This window comes from Triticum dicoccoides, chromosome 6B, assembly GCF_002162155.2.
Source record: "Triticum dicoccoides isolate Atlit2015 ecotype Zavitan chromosome 6B, WEW_v2.0, whole genome shotgun sequence".
Classification (NCBI taxonomy): domain Eukaryota; kingdom Viridiplantae; phylum Streptophyta; class Magnoliopsida; order Poales; family Poaceae; genus Triticum; species Triticum dicoccoides.
In genome coordinates this window covers 693,926,637-693,945,718 of record NC_041391.1, presented here as the reverse complement: position 1 = coordinate 693,945,718, position 19,082 = coordinate 693,926,637, and the positions used below count along the sequence as shown (strand labels likewise).

At 48.3% G+C, this 19,082-nt stretch overlaps 1 protein-coding gene and 3 non-coding genes across 4 annotated transcripts; 1 reads left to right on the top strand and 3 right to left on the bottom strand.

Annotated features, from left to right (window-relative positions):
* The first annotated feature begins 9,210 nt into the window (after window positions 1-9,210).
* LOC119324245 (F-box protein PP2-B10-like) lies at window positions 9,211-11,440 on the top strand. Its single transcript, XM_037598006.1, has 3 exons — window positions 9,211-9,700; window positions 9,788-9,906; window positions 10,695-11,440. The coding sequence occupies exons 1-3, from the start codon at window positions 9,425-9,427 to the stop codon at window positions 11,191-11,193; spliced, it is 894 nt and encodes a 297-aa protein (XP_037453903.1). The 5' UTR covers window positions 9,211-9,424; the 3' UTR covers window positions 11,194-11,440.
* Window positions 11,441-11,951: 511 nt separating this feature from the next.
* TRNAM-CAU lies at window positions 11,952-12,042 on the bottom strand. Its single transcript is given in 2 exon segments — window positions 11,952-11,987; window positions 12,005-12,042. It is a non-coding gene; the product is annotated as a tRNA-Met (tRNA).
* Window positions 12,043-12,134: 92 nt separating this feature from the next.
* Window positions 12,135-12,284, bottom strand: TRNAM-CAU. The gene is made up of 2 exons: window positions 12,247-12,284; window positions 12,135-12,170 (listed from the first exon to the last, which is right to left on the bottom strand). It is a non-coding gene; the product is annotated as a tRNA-Met (tRNA).
* A 3,868-nt stretch (window positions 12,285-16,152) lies between these two features.
* TRNAM-CAU lies at window positions 16,153-16,239 on the bottom strand. Its single transcript is given in 2 exon segments — window positions 16,153-16,188; window positions 16,202-16,239. It is a non-coding gene; the product is annotated as a tRNA-Met (tRNA).
* Between the last annotated feature and the right edge of the window lie 2,843 nt (window positions 16,240-19,082).

Sequence of the window (19,082 nt, the reverse complement as noted above, 5' to 3'; positions counted from 1 at the left end):
CATGCAATAGCATTAGGGTTTCCCATGGACGAAACCGGAGCAGCCGACCGCATCAGCTCTCTACCGGACGATCTGCTCCACCTGGTCCTCCTCCGCCTCCGCTGCGCCCGCGCGGCTGCGTGCACCAGCGTCCTCTCCCGTCAGTGGCGCCGCGTCTGCTCCAGCCTCCCCGTGGTCGACGTCACCCTCAACGACGTCCCGCTTGACTCGCTCGAGGACGTGCTTCGCGGCGCTGCCGGGCAAGGGGTGCGCCTCCTCGACATCCGTGTCCCGGAGGAGGCCAGCAGGCTGTGCGCCGACAGCGTCTCCTCCGTGCTCTGTGCTGCCGCGGCGCTCGCGCCCGTGGAGCTCCGCTTCACCCTCACCCAATGGACGCGGGGTCCTTCCCACGTAAAGCTGCCCCGTTTTCACCGCGCCACCTCGATCGAGCTGCATGGGGTGTCGCTGGACCTCGAGGTAGCCCACTCAGGGTTCCCGTTGCTCGAGAGACTGACCCTCTCCGGCTGCCACCTCGACCTCGCCGCCTTGATCCCGTGCTGCCCGCACCTGCGCGTGCTCACGATGGACGCCTTCACCGTCCACTCGGCGTCGCTGCAAGAGGTCCTCGTGGAGCGCCGGAAGCCGCTTCAAGGCCGTGTAAATGCAAGGTTGCTTAAGCAATTGACTACACGGTCCCTTGATGACAAGTTTGGGAGCACCATCTTGGCACCAATGGTGGAGAAGGTCTCCTTGAGGTGCACGTACCCCAACTTGTTTACCCATGGCCATGCGCTTGGTCTTTGGCACCTGGACCTCCTGGAGGTGGGCTTAGAGTCGCCGGAGAGACACGGAGCGGCGGTGCTCACTCAGGTCGAGGTCTTGTCCCTGCACATGTCTCCCAAAGTATGTCTCCTGTCCTGCCCAATTTATAGACTATTGACTAAATTGAACATATTCATGATGATGTCTTCCTAAATTGAATTTTTTCAGGATTCAAAATTTTCTCTATTAGATGCAGAGCGCCGCTTTGCCACAGAGATATTTAGCCATATGGGCACCCACTTCTCTGCTTTGAATCTACATCTCACAACAAGAGGGCACGTGGTTGGCGCATTTGTGTTGCGTCTCCTTGGCATACATTATCATGGTCTTCGTCTTGCAGATATACGAAACCTTAAGATCGTCCTACTGAGATCGGAGGTAATTAATTTATCACCGTGGTAATATATATGGAACATATGGTCTTGTACTTTCTCAATGAACATCTAAGTGGAGCATCTATAATGCATTGACGTGATGTACATTTATCTTCATTATTAGGTGAAAGAATCGTGCCCACTTAATTGTCCTTGTGATGACCCAAAGGGCTGGAAAACCCAAATTGTCTCCTTGAATAATCTTGAAAAGGTTGAAATCGAAGGTTTTGAAGGGGAGGATCATGAGCTTGACTTATTGAGAGTGCTATTTAGATGTGCGCCGATGCTTAAAAGTGTGACAGTGAGGCTGCTAGAGCAGGACATGCCAGGTGATGATTGGTGCACAAAAGTAAACATCATCTTCCGGGAGTATCCATATGTGGAAGGCAACATTGATCTTATTTCTGGTTAGCAGCTCTGTGCTTACATGATTAGCATATATTCCTAGAAGCAACATTTACTTTCATGTTATTCATGGTTAGCATATTTCCTAGATCTACACAATAATTGCTTTTATCTTTGGTAGAGCCCTAAACTCATGTTTTCCTAGAAAAAGAAAACAAATTCATGCCTATAAATTTTGTGTAAAATCACAAGGTATAAAATTTGACCAAATTCGAAGGCAAACTATCTACGAATAGGACAACAAATATAATTTCAAACTGTTATTGATTTTGGAAGCAAATCAAGGTAGTATAAGAGTAGATCGTCGCTGTTAACTCAGGTGGGACAAGTTAATTAAGTATTCCCCATGTGTTATATATATCTCTCTCTCAAATAATTCAGTTGTAGGTATGGCATTGGGGTTTTCCACGGAGAAGTCGGAGTCGGGCAATGGACCAAGCCATGGCTCCTGCGGTTCAGAAGACCTCATCAGCACCCTCTCAGATGATTTGCTCCTCCAGGTCCTCCAGCGCCTCAGCTGCGCCCGTGCCGCCGTGCGCACATCCATCCTCTCCCACCGGTGGCATGGCTTCTGGACCCACCTCCCCAAGGTCACCGTCATACTCCATGATGTCCCATTCGGCTCGCTCGAGGCCGCTCTCCAGCGTGCTGCTCGTCCTGGGGTGTTCCACCGCCTCCTCCTCGACATCAGCGTCCCCTGGCAAGACGACACCCCCTTGAGCTTCCCCTGGCAAGAAGGCATGCTCACCTCCTCGAGTGTCTCCTCGCTGCTCCGCGCCGCCGCAAGGCTTGCACCAGTGGAGCTGCGCTTCACCCTCCTGCAGAACCTGCAGGACCATTGTCTAGACGTGGACCTGCCCCGCTTGGACTGCGCCACCTCCATTGACCTGCATGCGGAGTACCTCCGCTTTGCCCCGCCACGAGCTAGTGCTAGTTTCCCCTCACTTAAGAGACTCTCCCTCTCTGGCTGCCATGTCGACCTAGCCGCGTTGATCCCACGCTGCCCCTGCCTGCGCTTTCTCATGGTGAACACCACCGGTTTGGTAGGCATGGACAAACTCACAATGCACTCACGGTCGCTGCAGGAACTTGTTGTAGAGGGAAGGAATACGTGGATAGCCCGTATTGACATTGAGGCCCCCATGCTTAAGCAATTGATAACGCACTTCCATGCTGGCGGCCACCTAGGGGTGTCTGTCTTAGCACCAATGGTGGAGAAGCTCTCGTGGCATTGCTCGTATAAAAGGGCGTTCTACAGACTTGGTCTTTGGGGCCTCCTGGAGGTCTGCTTAAACACCACAGAGAGGCACTTGCAGATGGACTCCGGAAAAAACGCATCTTTGCAACACCCCATCGTCCATGTCCTATCCCTGCACATGTGTGTCCAAGTATGTCTCATGTTATCCTAAGCTTAAGTTACCAAAATTGCCCGCTAAATCGATTTGTTTGTAATGTGTTGTTGAATTGATTTTGCAGGATTCATTTAATTCTCGAAATGCAGAGCTCCGCTTCGAGTCTGAGATACATAAACATATGTTCACCAACTTCTCTTGTTTGGACCTGCATCTCAGAACCAAGGGGCATGGGTTTGGAGCATTAGTGTTGCGTCTCCTTGGGATGGATCGGATTCGTACAACTATACGTAACCTTAAGATCGTCCTACTAAGATCAGAGGTAAATTTATCGTTGTGCTTATACATCTGGAATACATACCGTAATAAAAAAACATTCTAGGTACATTCTTGACCTATGGTCCCAATAGTGAAACATATATAATACACTGTTGTATTCACACTTGTTTTAGGTGAAAGATACATGCCCAATAAATTGTCTCTGTGATGAGCCTAAGGACTGGAGAACACAAACTATCTCCTTGGCTGATCTTGAAAGCGTGGAAATAGAAGGCATTGATGGGGAAGATCACGAGTTTGAGTTCGTGAAAGTGATATTTAATTGTGCTCTAATGCTTAAAAGAGTGACTCTAAGGCTGGCAGATGGTGCCACTCCATGTGTCGATTGGTGCTCAAAAGTACACAACATATTTAAGGCATATCCTTTTGTGAAGTGCAACATTGATCTGGTAAGCAGGCTTGATGCTATCTGATAGAACAATCTAGGAGCAGCAGGAGCCCAAGAAACAATAGATTAACTTCTTGTCTGTGCATGCCTCAAGTTTGTTTACATTGAATGTGAAGTGGTTGATGATAGAGTTTGTGAACTTTTGAATATCTTGACTACATGTGGCATACTTCCTGAGAAAATTAGCATCAAGGAGAATCCATGTCTGTACTCAGATTGCAAGTTGTCTTTGTCTATATTTTGTATATGTTATCAATTAGAATGTATGACAACCCTACTTGTTCTAGCATGTCTGCCGTAGTTAGGCATCAACTAGAATGTATGACAGCCCCTTCAAATCCATCCATATTTTGAATCCATTATTCTTCATTATAAATTGGATCTGCATGCTGGAGTTTAGAACGGCAGTTATATTTCAAGACAGTTTATTATTCTGTAACTGCTGGTTACACTAGCACACATTTCTGATGTGCCTATAGATTTGTACCATGCATGCAATTTTTTTTCCTCTTATTTTTCAGTTCAAATGTTTATCGTATCCTTTTACTGTTTAATTACTGATGACAATAGTAGTTGTACTCATTTTGAAATTTAGTTTATCTCTTCTCTCGTGTTCCATTCGGTGGAGTACAATGTACTACGAATTGATACTGGGTAGAATGTACTCCCTCCATAAAGAAATATAAGAGCGTTTAGATCACTAAAATGGTGTTCTAAATGCTTTTATATTTGTTTACAGAGGGAGTACAATATAGTGCTCTGCATCCATCCGGCAAAGACTGCCTTTGCCTTGTTGTATTAACTATTGCCCGAGCCAATTGTCAGTTCTAAATGAAAATGATTCATGCAGGCTATTGCCTGCGGTATTTCCGCTGTTGTCCATCTATAACTCATGACAAGGTAACACAGATGTTGTGCTTCCTTGTGATAAATAAGACACACATGAATGACCACAATGAAATATTGCATGAATTGGCTAGTATTGAAAATCCGCATCAATATAAATAGGTGAGGTCCAGAGGGACAGGCATGCATTGCTTTTTCTACTTATTACTCTTTACAGTTGATATGAGATACTGGGGCAAAACAAACACTTATATCCTTGACACATTTTCATAATATAGGGACCTCTATACCCTCACATCCCAGAAGCCATGATAAAAACAATGAAGTGTGACACCAATGAATGGTCCAATGATCGAAATGAAGGATTTCCTTGCGTGAGTGCCATGTGTGTATAGAGCTTTTGGAGCTCTTAATTTCTGTAGTTACATGTGCTAAGACGGAGTGTTCTGAGATTGATTCAACCAGGGCCTCTGGCAGCATATGTTTTCTCCGTGCTCATTTTACATGACGTTGAATTTCAAATCGTGTCGTCGCATTCCAATGCCCGATAGAGTCTGCGGGGATTGGGTTGTTGGTTTTGCGTGGCTGATAACCAGAATAGCGGTTTTCATGAAAAGTATGTGCCGGCATGAGCACCCTTCATATCATTCCTTGTTCCTAAAACTGATAATTTAAAGGGGAAAGTGTCGTTCGTCAGAGTGGTATTTTCATTTTCATTTTAGAACAGTCTGACGTGCAGCGAATACAGCGTTGCGGGTTTTTTAGGGTTTTTTCTAGGGTACATACAGCGTTGCAGATGGGCTGTGAAGACGGACCAGACAGCACACATCGAGTTGTCTGATCCCGTCCCGACAGGCCCAGCTCTACTGTCTCCTTTCCGTTGGCTTACCAACTTGGTAAATGTTTGAAGACGGTGCGCGGGTGAAGCATTGCGCCGGACGCTCACGCGCTTAACGCGTGTCGCGGGTCCCACGCGCCGCTCGAGCCCTCCCCACCTTATCCTTTCATGCAAAGCTGCTCTAGGCCACTCGTTTCTATCCAGATGCATCCCTCCTCTGCTTTCCTTCTCCCCAAATCTAGCAGCCCATTCAATCTCTATCCCATACACATTCCTCCTCTTGCTTTTCTACTCCCCAAATCCATGGCACCTCGTACTGCATCGAGGAGACGGGCGGGTGCTGGAGGGGTGCCGCTGTTGTGCTACCGCAGATCGACAGAGGCGCCATGCCGTGCCGTGCGTGCGATGCCATGGTGGAATGAGCCACCGTCAATTTTGATGTGTGTGGCGGCAAGGAGCTGCAACCCCCTGTTCGGTGTAGCCGCAAGCCCATTGTTGGTTTTAAGCTGCATCCGACGGCGCCACGCCGACGGGAAAGCTACAACCGGCTACCACAGGAGCTACAACCATCGGTGGCAGAGCTGCAACCGGCTGCCAGAGAAGTTGCCGCCGTGGGGGCCACTGGTGCTGGAACCGGCTCCCCGTCTTGCTGGAAGCGTATGCCGGAGATGTTGGAACCGGCGCCCAGATTTGCTACAACCATGACAATGATGTGTGGTCGGCGGCGATAACGCCGTGTTTTTTGCTGCAACCGGCAATAGGAAAGCTATAATCAGCGCCCAAATTTGCTACAACTAGCTACCCAGTGGCGGAGCTACATTGAGAATGTTGGGCGGGCCAAACTGAACCTGTGCTACACCTGGGCTGCTGTAGCTGCCTGTGTTGTAGTGCGTGGCTTGGGCCTAGTTACAAATATGTATTTTTCCAGAAAAGTAGGGCGGGCCATGGCCTAGTTTGGCCCCCATGTAGCTCCGCCAGTGTAGCTACCGCCAACGTCTTTCGATTTTTTTGCCGGATCCATCTTTTTCTTACTTCGGAAACACTCCAAATTTACTACCACCGTCTTTGTTTTTGCTACCACTGTATTTGAGTTTTGCTACCATCCCCTTTTTTTTGCTGGAACCAGTGATATTTTTTTGTTGGAACCGATATTTTTGTTTGCTACTATCCTCATCTGCAAACGGCCACAACGATGACTTTCACTGAAAAGCTGCAATGGGAGGTCGATTTTGCTGGATCTGACACCACATTTTTGCTGCATCGGGCGGAATAGCGAGCACCGGTGTTACAACTGGGTCCTGGAACTGCGGCTGTTCGGGATTGAGAATGGCGAGCAGCGACGAGCTGGCGAGGTCATCGGCGCTGGGGGTCGTCGGTGAGGGGGAGGGGATTCTCTCGTGCGCGATGTTTGGTTCGGCTCTGGAGCGCTAGAGAAAGAAAGAATCAAGGGGATGGAGCAAGACGACACAGGTGGCAGATCTGACGGCTGCCCACAGATATATCGTGGGGCTACGGTGCGACCGGCCCAAATTTGGGCCGGTGCCGGCGCGTGCCCTACCAACTTAGCCCTCTCTGGTCTCTGCCGTGAGCGCGTGTTACGATCGAGCACGAGGGTGCGTGGACTCTGTCTCCGTCTCTTACGTCGTCATCTCCGACCCCGAGTCTACAAGGCCTCTCTCTTCTGCTCGTGCAGCTCCGGCTCCGCCGTCGTAATCCTCATCGTTTTGCATCCACCACGCTCCGCCATAGATCGATCCACTGCAGACTCCGATGGCGCGCGCCAGCTGCCCTCGTGACCCCGCTCGCGGCCTAGCCGACTTGTCTACCCGCACCGGTACGTCGTCGTCAGCAATCCATGTCTCTCTATCTATCTATCACCGGCGGATCTACTACAGCCTCTGCACCGTGGTTGCCAAAATCAGAGGGGATCGATAATTAGTGTTACGTATATAGTATAAATTATTTTGCAGTTTTACAGAGCGTGTCATGGCACTCATGCCTCTCTGTCTGTAGCTATCTATCTCTTGTCCCTATATATATGATTGCTGGCTGTGACCTAAACAAAGTTATTTCTCTTCTATCAAATAGCAAACCCTAATTGTGCTAGCATTTATTTATTTGAGTCTTTCTAGGACACATCTAGATGTGACATAACTATGTCACATCTAACCTGATGTCCGCGACCTCGCTGACGTCCTTAACACCGATGACCTGGCCCTCTTGATGGCCTCTGGCGAGGCGCTCGCAGTGTGTGCGGAGCTCAACTTGATGCAGCACGCCACTCCTGAGGACATGGAGACGCTTGAGATCAAAGTGTCCGACCTCGCAAGTAGCACCCATGGGAATACCAGAACTGTGGACAGTGGCTGTACTGACGGTAAAGTTATGCCATGCCCAAATTAACAGGCAAACGTTCGTCTCATCGTGATAAGTAAAAGCGGACTGGTAGAGTAGAATTATTAGTGACATACCGGCGCCTACACTGGTTAGGACTAAAATAGAGGGGGGGAGGGGGCAATTGCCCCCGTTGGTCTACACCAAGCTCCGCCACTGCTTATATATACCTATACGAATTTCTCAAAGATTGGGTGGTTCTTGTTATGGGTGTTGAAAGAGTAATACGAGTATTTACCCCTAAAAGAATCAAAGGGCGCTTCCACTAAAAATGTTCAAGGGTGCTAATAAGTCTAGTACGACAATATTTCAAATTCAATGAGAAATAATTCAAAATCAATTAGATTAACCGGATGTTCAACAAGTTTTGTCATGAATGGATCATGCCGTCCCACACATACTGCCCCATAAACTTCATCCAACAGCGTATGTGCGTAAATGGTCTGTCATCTATCCTGTGGTACATCACGGCATCACGTACTACACAAATGTATAGAGTAACATTGAGTGAATGACCAATCAATCATTGAGCAAGAAGAACTAAAATTTACGATTTACGATCTCCACGGCTGCCGTGCGCAATGGCTACCTTACCTCCAGCATATCAACCGCGCCACGAAACTTGCTGACGGTGCTATGAATGGTGTGCCATCGATATGCTAACGACTTCAGATTGCATTCATGGATGATGTGCATGTCTTAGGGCGCAATATACTTTCGTGCGTGCAATGAATCATGCACTCTCTGCCAGAAGAGCCCCCTTCTGCTTCTATCTACGGGATTCGCAGATACAGTCAAGCACGCATCGCACAACATCTCATCCTCCATGCTCGAGTACCCTGCCATACTTCGTATTCTAAAAAACGATATAAAGCTTGAAATTTAGCTTGGCATTTGAACGAACACCTGCCAAGCGTGCTGACTGACATAGACGTCGTCGACAGTGGGGCGGAGAGTACCTGGCTGCGAACGGATCCTGGGTGGACGGCTTCGTACTACAAGGCGAGCGGGCGTGTGGGTGGTTGCTGCGGACGTCCGACAATGCATGGGTGGCGGCCGGAGAGGTACATCGACAGCGGTGGAGGAGGTCGCGAATGCAAAGTAAGGGGGGAGAAAGGGCGGAGTGCAAGAGAATGAGACCGAAAGAAGGATTTGAGTGAGCCGAGGGTGTTGGAGTCCTACGTGACTACTGCCCAGACTCCCCCAACCCCTCTACCACTTTGATTTCAATCTACATGAAAAAGCGCATTCGGATCGGTCGACGGGTCAATATGAACACATATTTGATGGCAAAACACGTTTGACCCAAGCGAGTGTGGACGGTTTGAGGATCCAATTTGAAGATGCCGTCACCACTTACCACTAGTCCACAACCGGCCTCTCTGGAACCGTTGGATTGCCCCGTGCCCCTGCCCGCCTACCTGCCATCTGTTGCTTCGCCCCAAATTAATCCCCAATCAACCCGCTGCTCCTCCCCACCGAGTGCTTCGTCGCTAAGCCTCCGCCCGCCCGCGCTCCCCACGCCCCCTCCGATCTCCGAGCACCGTATAAAAGAATATCCGTGGGGATTACGATCTCGTCCTCCCACCCTGCACAACGCCAAACCAGTTGCCAATCTCGCCCTCTCCACCCCAACCCCCACCCCCCGAATCGAATCACCGACCAAACCAAGCAGCGGAGCCGATCGATGGAGGAGGCCTGCGAGATCGCGCGCCTGCCGGAGGAGCTCGTCTCGGCGGCGCTGGCCCGCACGTCCCCGCGCGACGCCTGCCGGGCCGCCGCGGTGTCCCCGGCCTTCCGCGCCGCGGCCGACTCCGACGCCGTCTGGGCCCGCTTCCTGCCCCCCGGCGGCCTCCCGCCGCTCGCCGACGGGGAGCTGGCCGCCCCCGCCCCGCCCTCCTCCAAGAAGGAGCTCTTCCTCCGCCTCTCCGCCGGCCCCGCCCTCCTTCAGGACAGGCTAGTGGTACGTACCTGCACGCTGATCCCCAATTCCTCGGAAGAGATTCAGCCGATCTCTAATCAAAATTGGTGGTCGTGCGCGCGCCCGCAGAGCGTGTGGCTGGACAGGGAGACCGGCGCCAAGTGCTACATGCTGTCCGCCAGGAACCTCTTCATCGTGTGGGGCGACACTCCGCAGTACTGGACCTGGATCCCACTCGAGGACTCCAGGTTCGTTCGTCCCTATCTCCTATTCCGGTGCAGACTGTCCGAATTGTATCTAGCCTGAATGTTGCTGAATGCTGCTGCTTATCTAACTGCAACTGCATTTGATCTGATTGTGCTGTTGCTTTATGGTCTCATGCGTTTGATTGCAATTAATCCGACGATGTTAATTGGTGCAACCTGCAACTGTAAAAAAGTGGTAGGATGGTAGATCAAAATACCTTTGCTGTGAACCAAAGTGGTAGGATGCTAGATCAAACTACCTTTGCTGTGAACCAAAAGCTCAGAATAGGGATTTCTGCATGGTTCTGACTAGCAGCAAATTTTGTGATAAAACATGCTTGAATCAGTTGCTGAATATCTCGAAACTGTTTGGAAGAGGTTAAGTTGAAGTCAGTTTCATTTGGAGAGTGGAGTACCGCTGTACATGCCAAGTCCTTGTTGCTTCACACATAAGCAGAACTGAGTGCTACTTTTATCTTCCTTGCTGTCAAGAGCAAAGGGCATGCCCTTTACAACTTTGTTCTTTCTCAACTATGCACAGCACATAGATGACACTTTGCATAAACAATGTGATTTCTATGATCTACCTTGTTCACAGTAGGCAATACTTTGGTTAATACCAAGTTACAGAATCTTGCTGCAATGCTAGATCGATTTCAGCAACTTATGCTGTTGATTGGTTTTTGCCTTCATTACGGAACTTTGCTGCAATGCTAGGTTGTTTTCTGCAACTTACGCTGTTTGATTGGTTTTTGTCTTAGTTACAAATCCTGACCCTATGTTTGCGACAGGTTCTCCGAAGGTGCTCAACTCATGCATGTTTGCTGGTTCGAGATCCGCGGGAAGATACATAGCAATATGCTCTCCCAGGACACAACGTATGCCGCCTACATGGTCTTCAAGACGACCGATAATTTCTACGGGCTGGATTCTCCGGTCCAGGAGGCATCGATCAGCGCCGGAGCGACCAACTCAACCCGCAAGGTTTGCCTCCAAGGTAACGATGACGACGACGGCGAGGGCGGGGTGCCCGAGAACTACCAGCGGATGGTTCCATTTCCGCGGCTAAGGCTCAGGAGGAGGAACCGCCGCGTAGTATCCCACGAAGAGAACGTCGCGCTCCCTCAGCAGAGGGCCGACGGGTGGATGGAGCTGGAGCTGGGCGAGTTCCTCAACGAGGGGGGCGACGACGGCGAGGTGTCCATCAGCCTGGTGGAGACGAAAGGCGGGAACTGGAAGAGCGGCCTCATCGTGCAGGGCATCGAGATCAGACGTAAGAAATCAGGCTGAGCGAGGAGCCCCTGGGATTCAAGCCGCCCGGGTCAGTGTAAATGAATAAGGGAAAGCATATCTTCTGTGGTGTGTGGTTTTGAACACTTCTCCTTTTGCTGCTAAAGCATACTATGTGTACAGACCATGCTACCTGGATGACTGATGGGTTGCGGGTTAAGCAGACTATGGTTATGGGTTAAGCAGATTTGCGTCTGGTTATGTGAAATCCTTGTGTCTAGTGGCTCCTTGGCATCTGGTTATGTGAGATCCTTGTGGCTTGTCGGCAATGCGCAAGAGGTTCTTTTGGCGCAGGATTCTGCAGAATCTCTTGATATGTGTTTCTGTCGCTATTTTCTTTGCCCTGGCTGCGAGCATTTAGTTTTCAATTTCCTTTGGCGGTTCAGCCGACTGTGAAGATTAGAAGAAGATAAAGTTGGATTCAGAAAGCAGCACAAGCCTTTGAGGAGAAACTATGTCAAGGAAAGAGAGAGTTTCAGCGAGAAAATGCGCTAGGAAAAATTATGTGAAAGAAAGGAGAGTTTCTGCAGCAATAGGATTATATTTTCCTCTGGCCTTTGAGGAAAAACTATGTCAAGGAAAGAAGAGAGTTTCAGCGAGAAAATGCGTGAGGGAAAATTATGTGAAAGAAAGGATTTTCTGCAGGAATAGGTATATGTAGGATTATATTTCCTCTGGCCAAAACCGCGAAGATTATTAGTAGAACATAAATTTGATTCAACTAAACTGAAGAGAAGTCAGAGAGAAAAGAAGGAAAATGGGGTGAGAGAGGCTCGAACTCTCGACCTCAGGATCACTCGCATGTTTTAGCTATGAGACCTACGCGCTAGCCAACTGCGCCACCACCCCGTCTCTGTACGGTGGATGATTCAGGCCTTTTTATACACAGAGAGAGACAGAAAGAGAGATAGGGAAGAAATAGGGGAGGGGGAAAAAGAATTTGGGGCGAGAGAGGCTCGAACTCTCGACCTCAGGATTACTCACTAGCTCTGAGATATTTATCCTCAACGTGCGCCGGCCCCACCGCCCAGCCACGGGATCGCTCAATGCAGCTATGAGACCTACGCGCTAGCCAACTGCGCCACCGCCCCACCGTTGTTCCCTCGCCATGTCCAACCTACTTTATATCCGCTGAGTAACTAGTACTCTACCATGCATATTTTCACACAGGTTTGTTGGTTGCACAGAACTACTCCCTCTCCGTTTCTAAATATAAGTCTTTCTAAATATTACTCCATCCGTTCCTAAATATTTGTCTTTTTAGAGATTTAAATGGACTACCACGTACGGATGTATATAGACATATTTTAGAGTGTACATTCACTCATTTTGCTTCGTATGTAGTCACTTGTTGAATACTCTAAAAAGACAAATATTTAGGAACGGAGGGAGTACAATATGAACTACATACGAAACAAAATGAATGAATCTACACTCTAAAATACGTCTATATACATCCGTATGTAGTTCATATAAAAATCTTTAGAAAGACTTACATTTAGAAACGGAGGGAGTAATAAGCAGTATGGCAAGATGGAGCAACAGTCCTTTGTGGTTTTGTTTGTGTGCATTTATACCTGGCCATACCTCGGGCCTGGCCGGGCTTCGGGCCTGGCCGGGCCTAGCCAAGCCCGACGCAAAAAACCCAGGCCTGGGCCCGGCCCGGCCATCGGGCCTGTTTTCTGGGCCCGAGCCCAACCCAAACACGTAAAAGCCCGTCGGGCTTCAGGCCGGCCCAGCCCGACTTCTAGAAAAACGTGAAAACGATGGGCCCGGGCCCGGCCTTCGGGCTCAAAATCTAGGCCCGAGCCCGGCCCGGGGGCAGCGTCGAGCCGGGCCGGGTCGGGCTTTTTCGGGCCGGGCCGGCCGTACCGGGCTTCCCATGGCCAGGTCTAGTGTGCGGAGAGATGATGTACCAGTGGCGATGTCAGGGTATAAACGACCTTTAGAACCAGTGCTTCTGCATGACCAAATACCGGCATTAGTAGAGATTTGACTCTGGTTTTGGACACAATCTTGAGTATCTTCAGGGGGTTGGCAGTTCAGCATTAGTACTCGTTATACAATGGTCTTCTTTTTATTCTGTTTAATAAAGAGAGATTCCTCTACGATTTCTATTAGTATGAGAAACCACATATTGTGTTCTTGCAACTACCAGCGACATAGACAGGAAAATGACGACGCATGATCAAGACGGAAAGGAGCGTGCACCGGATCAAGCAATAAAGAAGCACCCGCGTCGCCCCCGTTCGGGCCACTCGGGCGGCGCCCAAACCCTAGCCGCCGGGGCCGCGATCTCCCTCTTCCCCTCCCTCCGCCGCCGCCGGGCTAAGCCCGGAGGCCGACGGCGGTGGTGGGGGACTCCCTCTTTCCCGTGTCTTAGGGGTGGTGCGGTGCCCCTAAACGCGTGGTGGTACGGTCGATTTAATCTATGCGTCGCGGCGACGATGGGTTGTGGCAGGCGGTGGCGTGGTGGCTGGCCCTGCCTTAGGCGGCGGTAGGTGCAGGTGCGGCGCATCGCTGTAACGCGAAGGGTGGTGGTTGCGGTCGGCGGCGACGCGCCATCGGGCGTCGGATCAGCGGCGTCGGCGTGGAGGGCCTGGTGGACTATTCGGCGGCGCCTTTGGTCAGATCTGATCAGGCTGGTGCAGCCGGCAATGGTGGCCATCTCTTCCGTCAGAGGTGTTTGGCCTGAGGCTGGATGGCCAGATCTCGACATCCGTCATCTAGTCCCAGCTGCGAGTCGGGAAGACAGAGTTGCTGGTGAAAACCGAGCCGTTGGCAGGCGATGGCGGTGTTCTGCGTCGTTGCCCATCACCGTGTAACTTTTGTCGACCCACTTGTGCTGCTCCGGGGGAAACCCTAGGATCTGGTCTTCCAGATCGGACGATTGCGGTACTGCGGTGTCGTTTTCTCTCTTGGGAGCATCGTTGGTGGAGCAACACTGAAAGACAGAGGCAGGAGATGGAGCGGCTTCGTCTTGCACGGAGCTTCGGTGGAGATGCCAAGTCATGCCTAGCCGGCAGGTGCTACAAACTGGGCTATTGCTAGATGCACATCAAATCAAAACCATAAAAGGGCACATTTTGGTTCGAATGGCCAACAACAAATGGCTTATTATTTTGAATGGCTTAGTCTCTCAACCACATCTTGAACTCTTGCAAGCACCAAAACTTGACGCCTTTCTTCAAATAAGCATACTCGTCCTCATTCTTTGGCCTTGGATCGCCGACTTTCGAGCACGGTGTTGGTTTAATCAAACCCAATCTCATGTCACCATCAACAACGACCATGTCGGCAAGACTAAGATCACGAAACAATGGGACACCACTTTCCTTGCCAGTCACCTTCGTGAAGATTTGATTTTCTTGCTCCGTGAATCCATCCTCGTCCAATTCTTCCTCCGGAGCCTCGCCATCCAAGCCATACCCATGAATACGGCTATAAGGGAGGCTATGATCCATGTCTTGTTGGAAGACAATGACATCCAAGTTACCGATGGCACGATAATGAATCTCTCCATCTTCCACATAAGCATCACCATGAGAAATAGCGTGAGCGTCATCATGAGCAATAGCATCATCATTAGCATGAGCAATAGTATCAATCTCTTCCTCTTGAATTACTATGGCTCTAGCATTCATCCCTGCTTCATTTGGTTGGCTACTTTGTGGTTGGCTAGAAGAACTGGGGACATACACCTCGACCGTACCATCATGCGTTGGGGAGGAGACATTCCGGTTTAAGTTGATTTGTAGCCGAGGAATTTCAACCTTTGTGTCAAACAATTCAAGTGACTTGTCTTGTGATTCCTTAACTTTATCCTTGTACACCTTTCAATGCAATTCCGAGGTGATAGGCATACTCTTCAATTGAGACTTCACTCCTACTCTAACCTCATACCTTCCAATAAGTTTAACCTCATCATTTGGGTCAACGATGGGGTCCACGACGGCGAGGCGTCCTTCAGCCTAACGGAGACCAAAGGTGAAAACTGGAAGCGGGGCCTCATCGTGCAGGGCATTGAGACCAGACGTAAGAAATCAGGTTGAGCGAGGCGCTCCTAGGATTCGACTCGCCAGGGTCAGAGTAAATGAACGAGGAAAGCATATCTTCTGTAGTGTGAGGTTTTGAACGCCTCTCCTTTTGCTGCTAAAGCACATCTGTACAGACTGTGCTACCTAGATGACTATGGGTGTTTGGTTTACTAGATGACGCATGCCGTTCGTAGGCCTTGGTTAGGCAGATTTGCGTCTGGTTATGTGAGATCCTTCTGTCTAGTGTCTCCTTGGCATCTGGTTATGTGAGATCCTTGTGGCTTGTCGGCGTATCTACAAAGTTTAGTTGAAGATGTAAGTGAAAATGTATGGTTCTTCTGTATCTACAAAGGTAGGTAAAACGTCAAAATGCCATACATTTTCGCTTACATCTTCACCCACATATGCTTGCATATGTGTAAGAATAGATATTTGCATGTTAGAAAGGTCATGCACTGCTTGCTCTTCTGGAATAGATAAGGAAAGAAAAGGTTGGTAGCGTTCATTCTTCCGCAAGACTCGGGACCTTGTAATACAGAATCTCTTCATATAAGTATGTTTCTGTCACCATCTTCCTTGGGCCGACTGTGAAGATTAGAAGAAGATAAAATTGGATTTCAAAAAACAGCACAGGCATTTGAGGAAAAAACCATGTCAAGGAAAGGAGAGAGGGCTTCAGCGAAAAACGGCAGAGTTAAGGAAATGCATGCGAGGAAAAAATATGTGAAAGAAAGGAATATGATTATTTTCCTCTGGCCAACCGTGAAGATTATTATAAGAAGATAAAATTCATTCAACTGAACTGAAAAGAGAGGTTGCAAAAAACTACTATTTTCCTCTGGCCGACCGTGAAGATTATTATAAGAAGATAAAATTCATTCAACTAAACAAAAAAGAGAGGTTGGAAAAAACTACAAAAATTTGGGGCGAGAGAGGCTCGAACTCTCGACCTCAGGATCACTCGCTTTAGCTATGAGACCTACGCGCTAGCCAACTGCGCCACCGCCCCGTTAGCGTTGTCTAACCATATCCTACATACTTTATAAACAACAGCTACAGTAGTGCTCCACCTTTTCCATACATGTTTTTTTTCCCAAGACGGATCTTCATACAGATTTGTTGCAGAGAACTACTCCCTCCGTTCTTAAATATAAGTCTTTGTAGAGATTTCACTATGGACTACATAGTTAACAAAATAAATGAATCTATACTCTAAAATGCATCTATATACATTTATATGTGTTCCATAATGAAATTTCTATAAAGATTTATATTTAGAAACGGAGGGAATAATAAGCAGTACGGCAAGACAGAGGAAACAATTAATCATCTGCGATTATGTTTGTTTGCATACAGATGATGTACCCGCCATTGGCGATGTCAGTATAAACGACCTTTAGAACCAGTGCTTCTACATGACAAATATCGGCATTAGTAGAAATTTGACTCGCTTTTGGACTGATTCTTGAGTACTCCTATCTTCAGAAGGTGGCAGAAGGTGGCAGATTAGCAACCAGATTCTTGAGTACTCGGTAAACCTATTCATGGACAACCTGGCCCAGAGGCCCAAACCTGAAGCCCGACATTCGGGCCTGGCTTCACTTTCTCGCCTGAAGCCCGCCGCCATGAAAGCCCCAAAATCCCGAAACAGCCATACATGTATATTTTATTTAAAATATAGGTATAATAAATTAATATAATATCTTGAATATGATTAATTTAATTAAAAAATGCTGCTGTTAATGTGCTTCGGGCTTGGGAATTTTTCTTCGGGTTTTGCCATGCCCGGCCTGGACGCGACCTGGCCCGGAGAATGATCATGTTTAGTGCTCGGTATACAATGGTCGTTTTTTTTTTTGCAAACCGACATGTAGTTGGATGAATAGAAGACAGTGGTATCTCCAGCCCATCAGGGTTCAGGTCATGGTGCTCGCATTTATTTCTGAATTTATTTTATTTCGGCCATGCACGTTCAGTGTGAGGAGACGTTCCCGTCGACTACGAGGCGTCTTTGGTGACTTCGTCAATCTCAACATGATATGTCGACTCGGTCTCTCGAAGGTGCTCATAGGGGCAAGGCGTGTGTGTGTGTTCATAGGGATGAGTGTATACGCGTATATATAAACTCATGTGTCTATACCATGTTAAAAAAATGGTCGTTTTTTTTTGATAAAGAGAGCTTCCTCTCCTATTTCTATTATGAGAAACCACATTTTCTTCTTACAACTACCAGCGACATAGAAAGGAAATGATGCATGATCAAGACAGAACAAACTGGGCTATCCCTAGCTGCCTATTAGAACCACAAAATGTCTATATCATCGTAGGCGCCGATAACCCAGAAAAACACAAACAATTCAAACTCTACCATCATCCTCGGGAAGCCACGTGTCGGATTTCCAGGAGATGTTAATAAAGGTGCACAAACCACATTTAAGTTTTGGATGGAAGTAAAGCTTAACCAAAAGCGACCATCAAGGGGGCAAAGGAGATCGAGATGAAGAGGTCTAGAAGAGCTTGAACCTAGAGAAGAGGTCCTCCTATCATCATGCATCAATCCTACAAGTCGCCCTCCATCCAAGACCAGGTCTGAAGATTTCTCCAGCAATCACCTCAGCCCTTTTTACAACCCATGTTTCGCGGTCTTATCTGCAAAATAAACCAGTCAAGAAGCATTTTGATTATCAACCTTGTTGTTATAAAAGATAACCTTGTTTCATAGTTTTCAATTCGTCCAAAATATAGTTGTAATACCAACAGCCGCCAGATCTCTATTATTCTTACTAAAACCCTTCAACAACACATTAAACATGTCATGATCTAATAGGTTTGATTTACAACCCTCATCATTGAAATCAGTCACATTGAACCCTGAACTTACCAAATAGTTCAAAAGGCAACCCTTGACTCGGTTTTTGGCTGGTCAACTTGTTTTGACTAAGTCAAAGCTGACTGGGCAGCCAACTTAGCAGCCCACAGACACATACATAGGGGCTGTATTGGTATTAAATTTTTTGTTTACAATTTTTTTTCAAGGGAATAACATTTCGGTTGACCGCTAGCGGCCCAGTAAAGTCAAATAGTTTAAATATAAATATTATATTCGATAAGGTCGGATGTTCAACAAGTTATTCAAATTCATCGATCCCAAGTTCAAGCATACTCGAGTCGGTATCCACACATGACGGCATTCATCTAGACGCTATGCCCCTTGAGTTTCATCCAACAATGCATCAATGTGAAAAGGACTGCCCTCCATTATTTGGGGCGGCGCATGTGGGCTATACAATAATGTGATCATCAAGTTGCAACATTGAGTGTGATATAATGAATTGACTAACATGTTGAGCAACAAGAAGCAAAACCTTCAATCTCCATGATTAACGCGCCCGGTGGCCACCTTCTTTCCATCCGTGCGATCGCACTGCAATACTTCATGACGGAGTTTGAGATAGTGTACCACAGATGAGATAGCGACTCCACGTTACGACCACAGATCATGTGCAAGTTGTAGGAAGCGAAGTGTTTTTTCTCATGAAACCAAGAGTGCACATTTTGCCAAAATATTGCTCCCCTTGCTTCATGCCTACAAAGTCTACACTTTTGACCAACCAAGACTTGTCGGGCGTGGTGTCTACCTTGGACGGCATCGACAAGGGCAGAGGGTACCTGGCCGCGGATGAATCCGGGGGTGAAATGGTGGCATAGTTCAAGGAGGGCAAGCAGGTGGGTGGGGCAGCCAACGTTCAACAAGGCATGTGCGGCAACCGAGGTGGTAGAGTGAAAACGTTGGAATGGGAGGCTGTGGATATAGGGCAAGGGGGAGGGACAAAGTGAGGGGAAAGGGGTCCG

Excerpts from the sequence above, each read along its gene's own strand:
- LOC119324245 (XM_037598006.1), top strand. The coding sequence starts at position 9,425 with ATGGAGGAGGCCTGCGAGATCGCGCGCCTGCCGGAGGAGCTCGTCTCG. Across the intron at positions 9,701-9,787 it reads TCCTTCAGGACAGGCTAGTG|AGCGTGTGGCTGGACAGGGA; the intron begins GTACGTACCTGC and ends GCGCGCCCGCAG. Across the intron at positions 9,907-10,694 it reads ATCCCACTCGAGGACTCCAG|GTTCTCCGAAGGTGCTCAAC; the intron begins GTTCGTTCGTCC and ends TGTTTGCGACAG.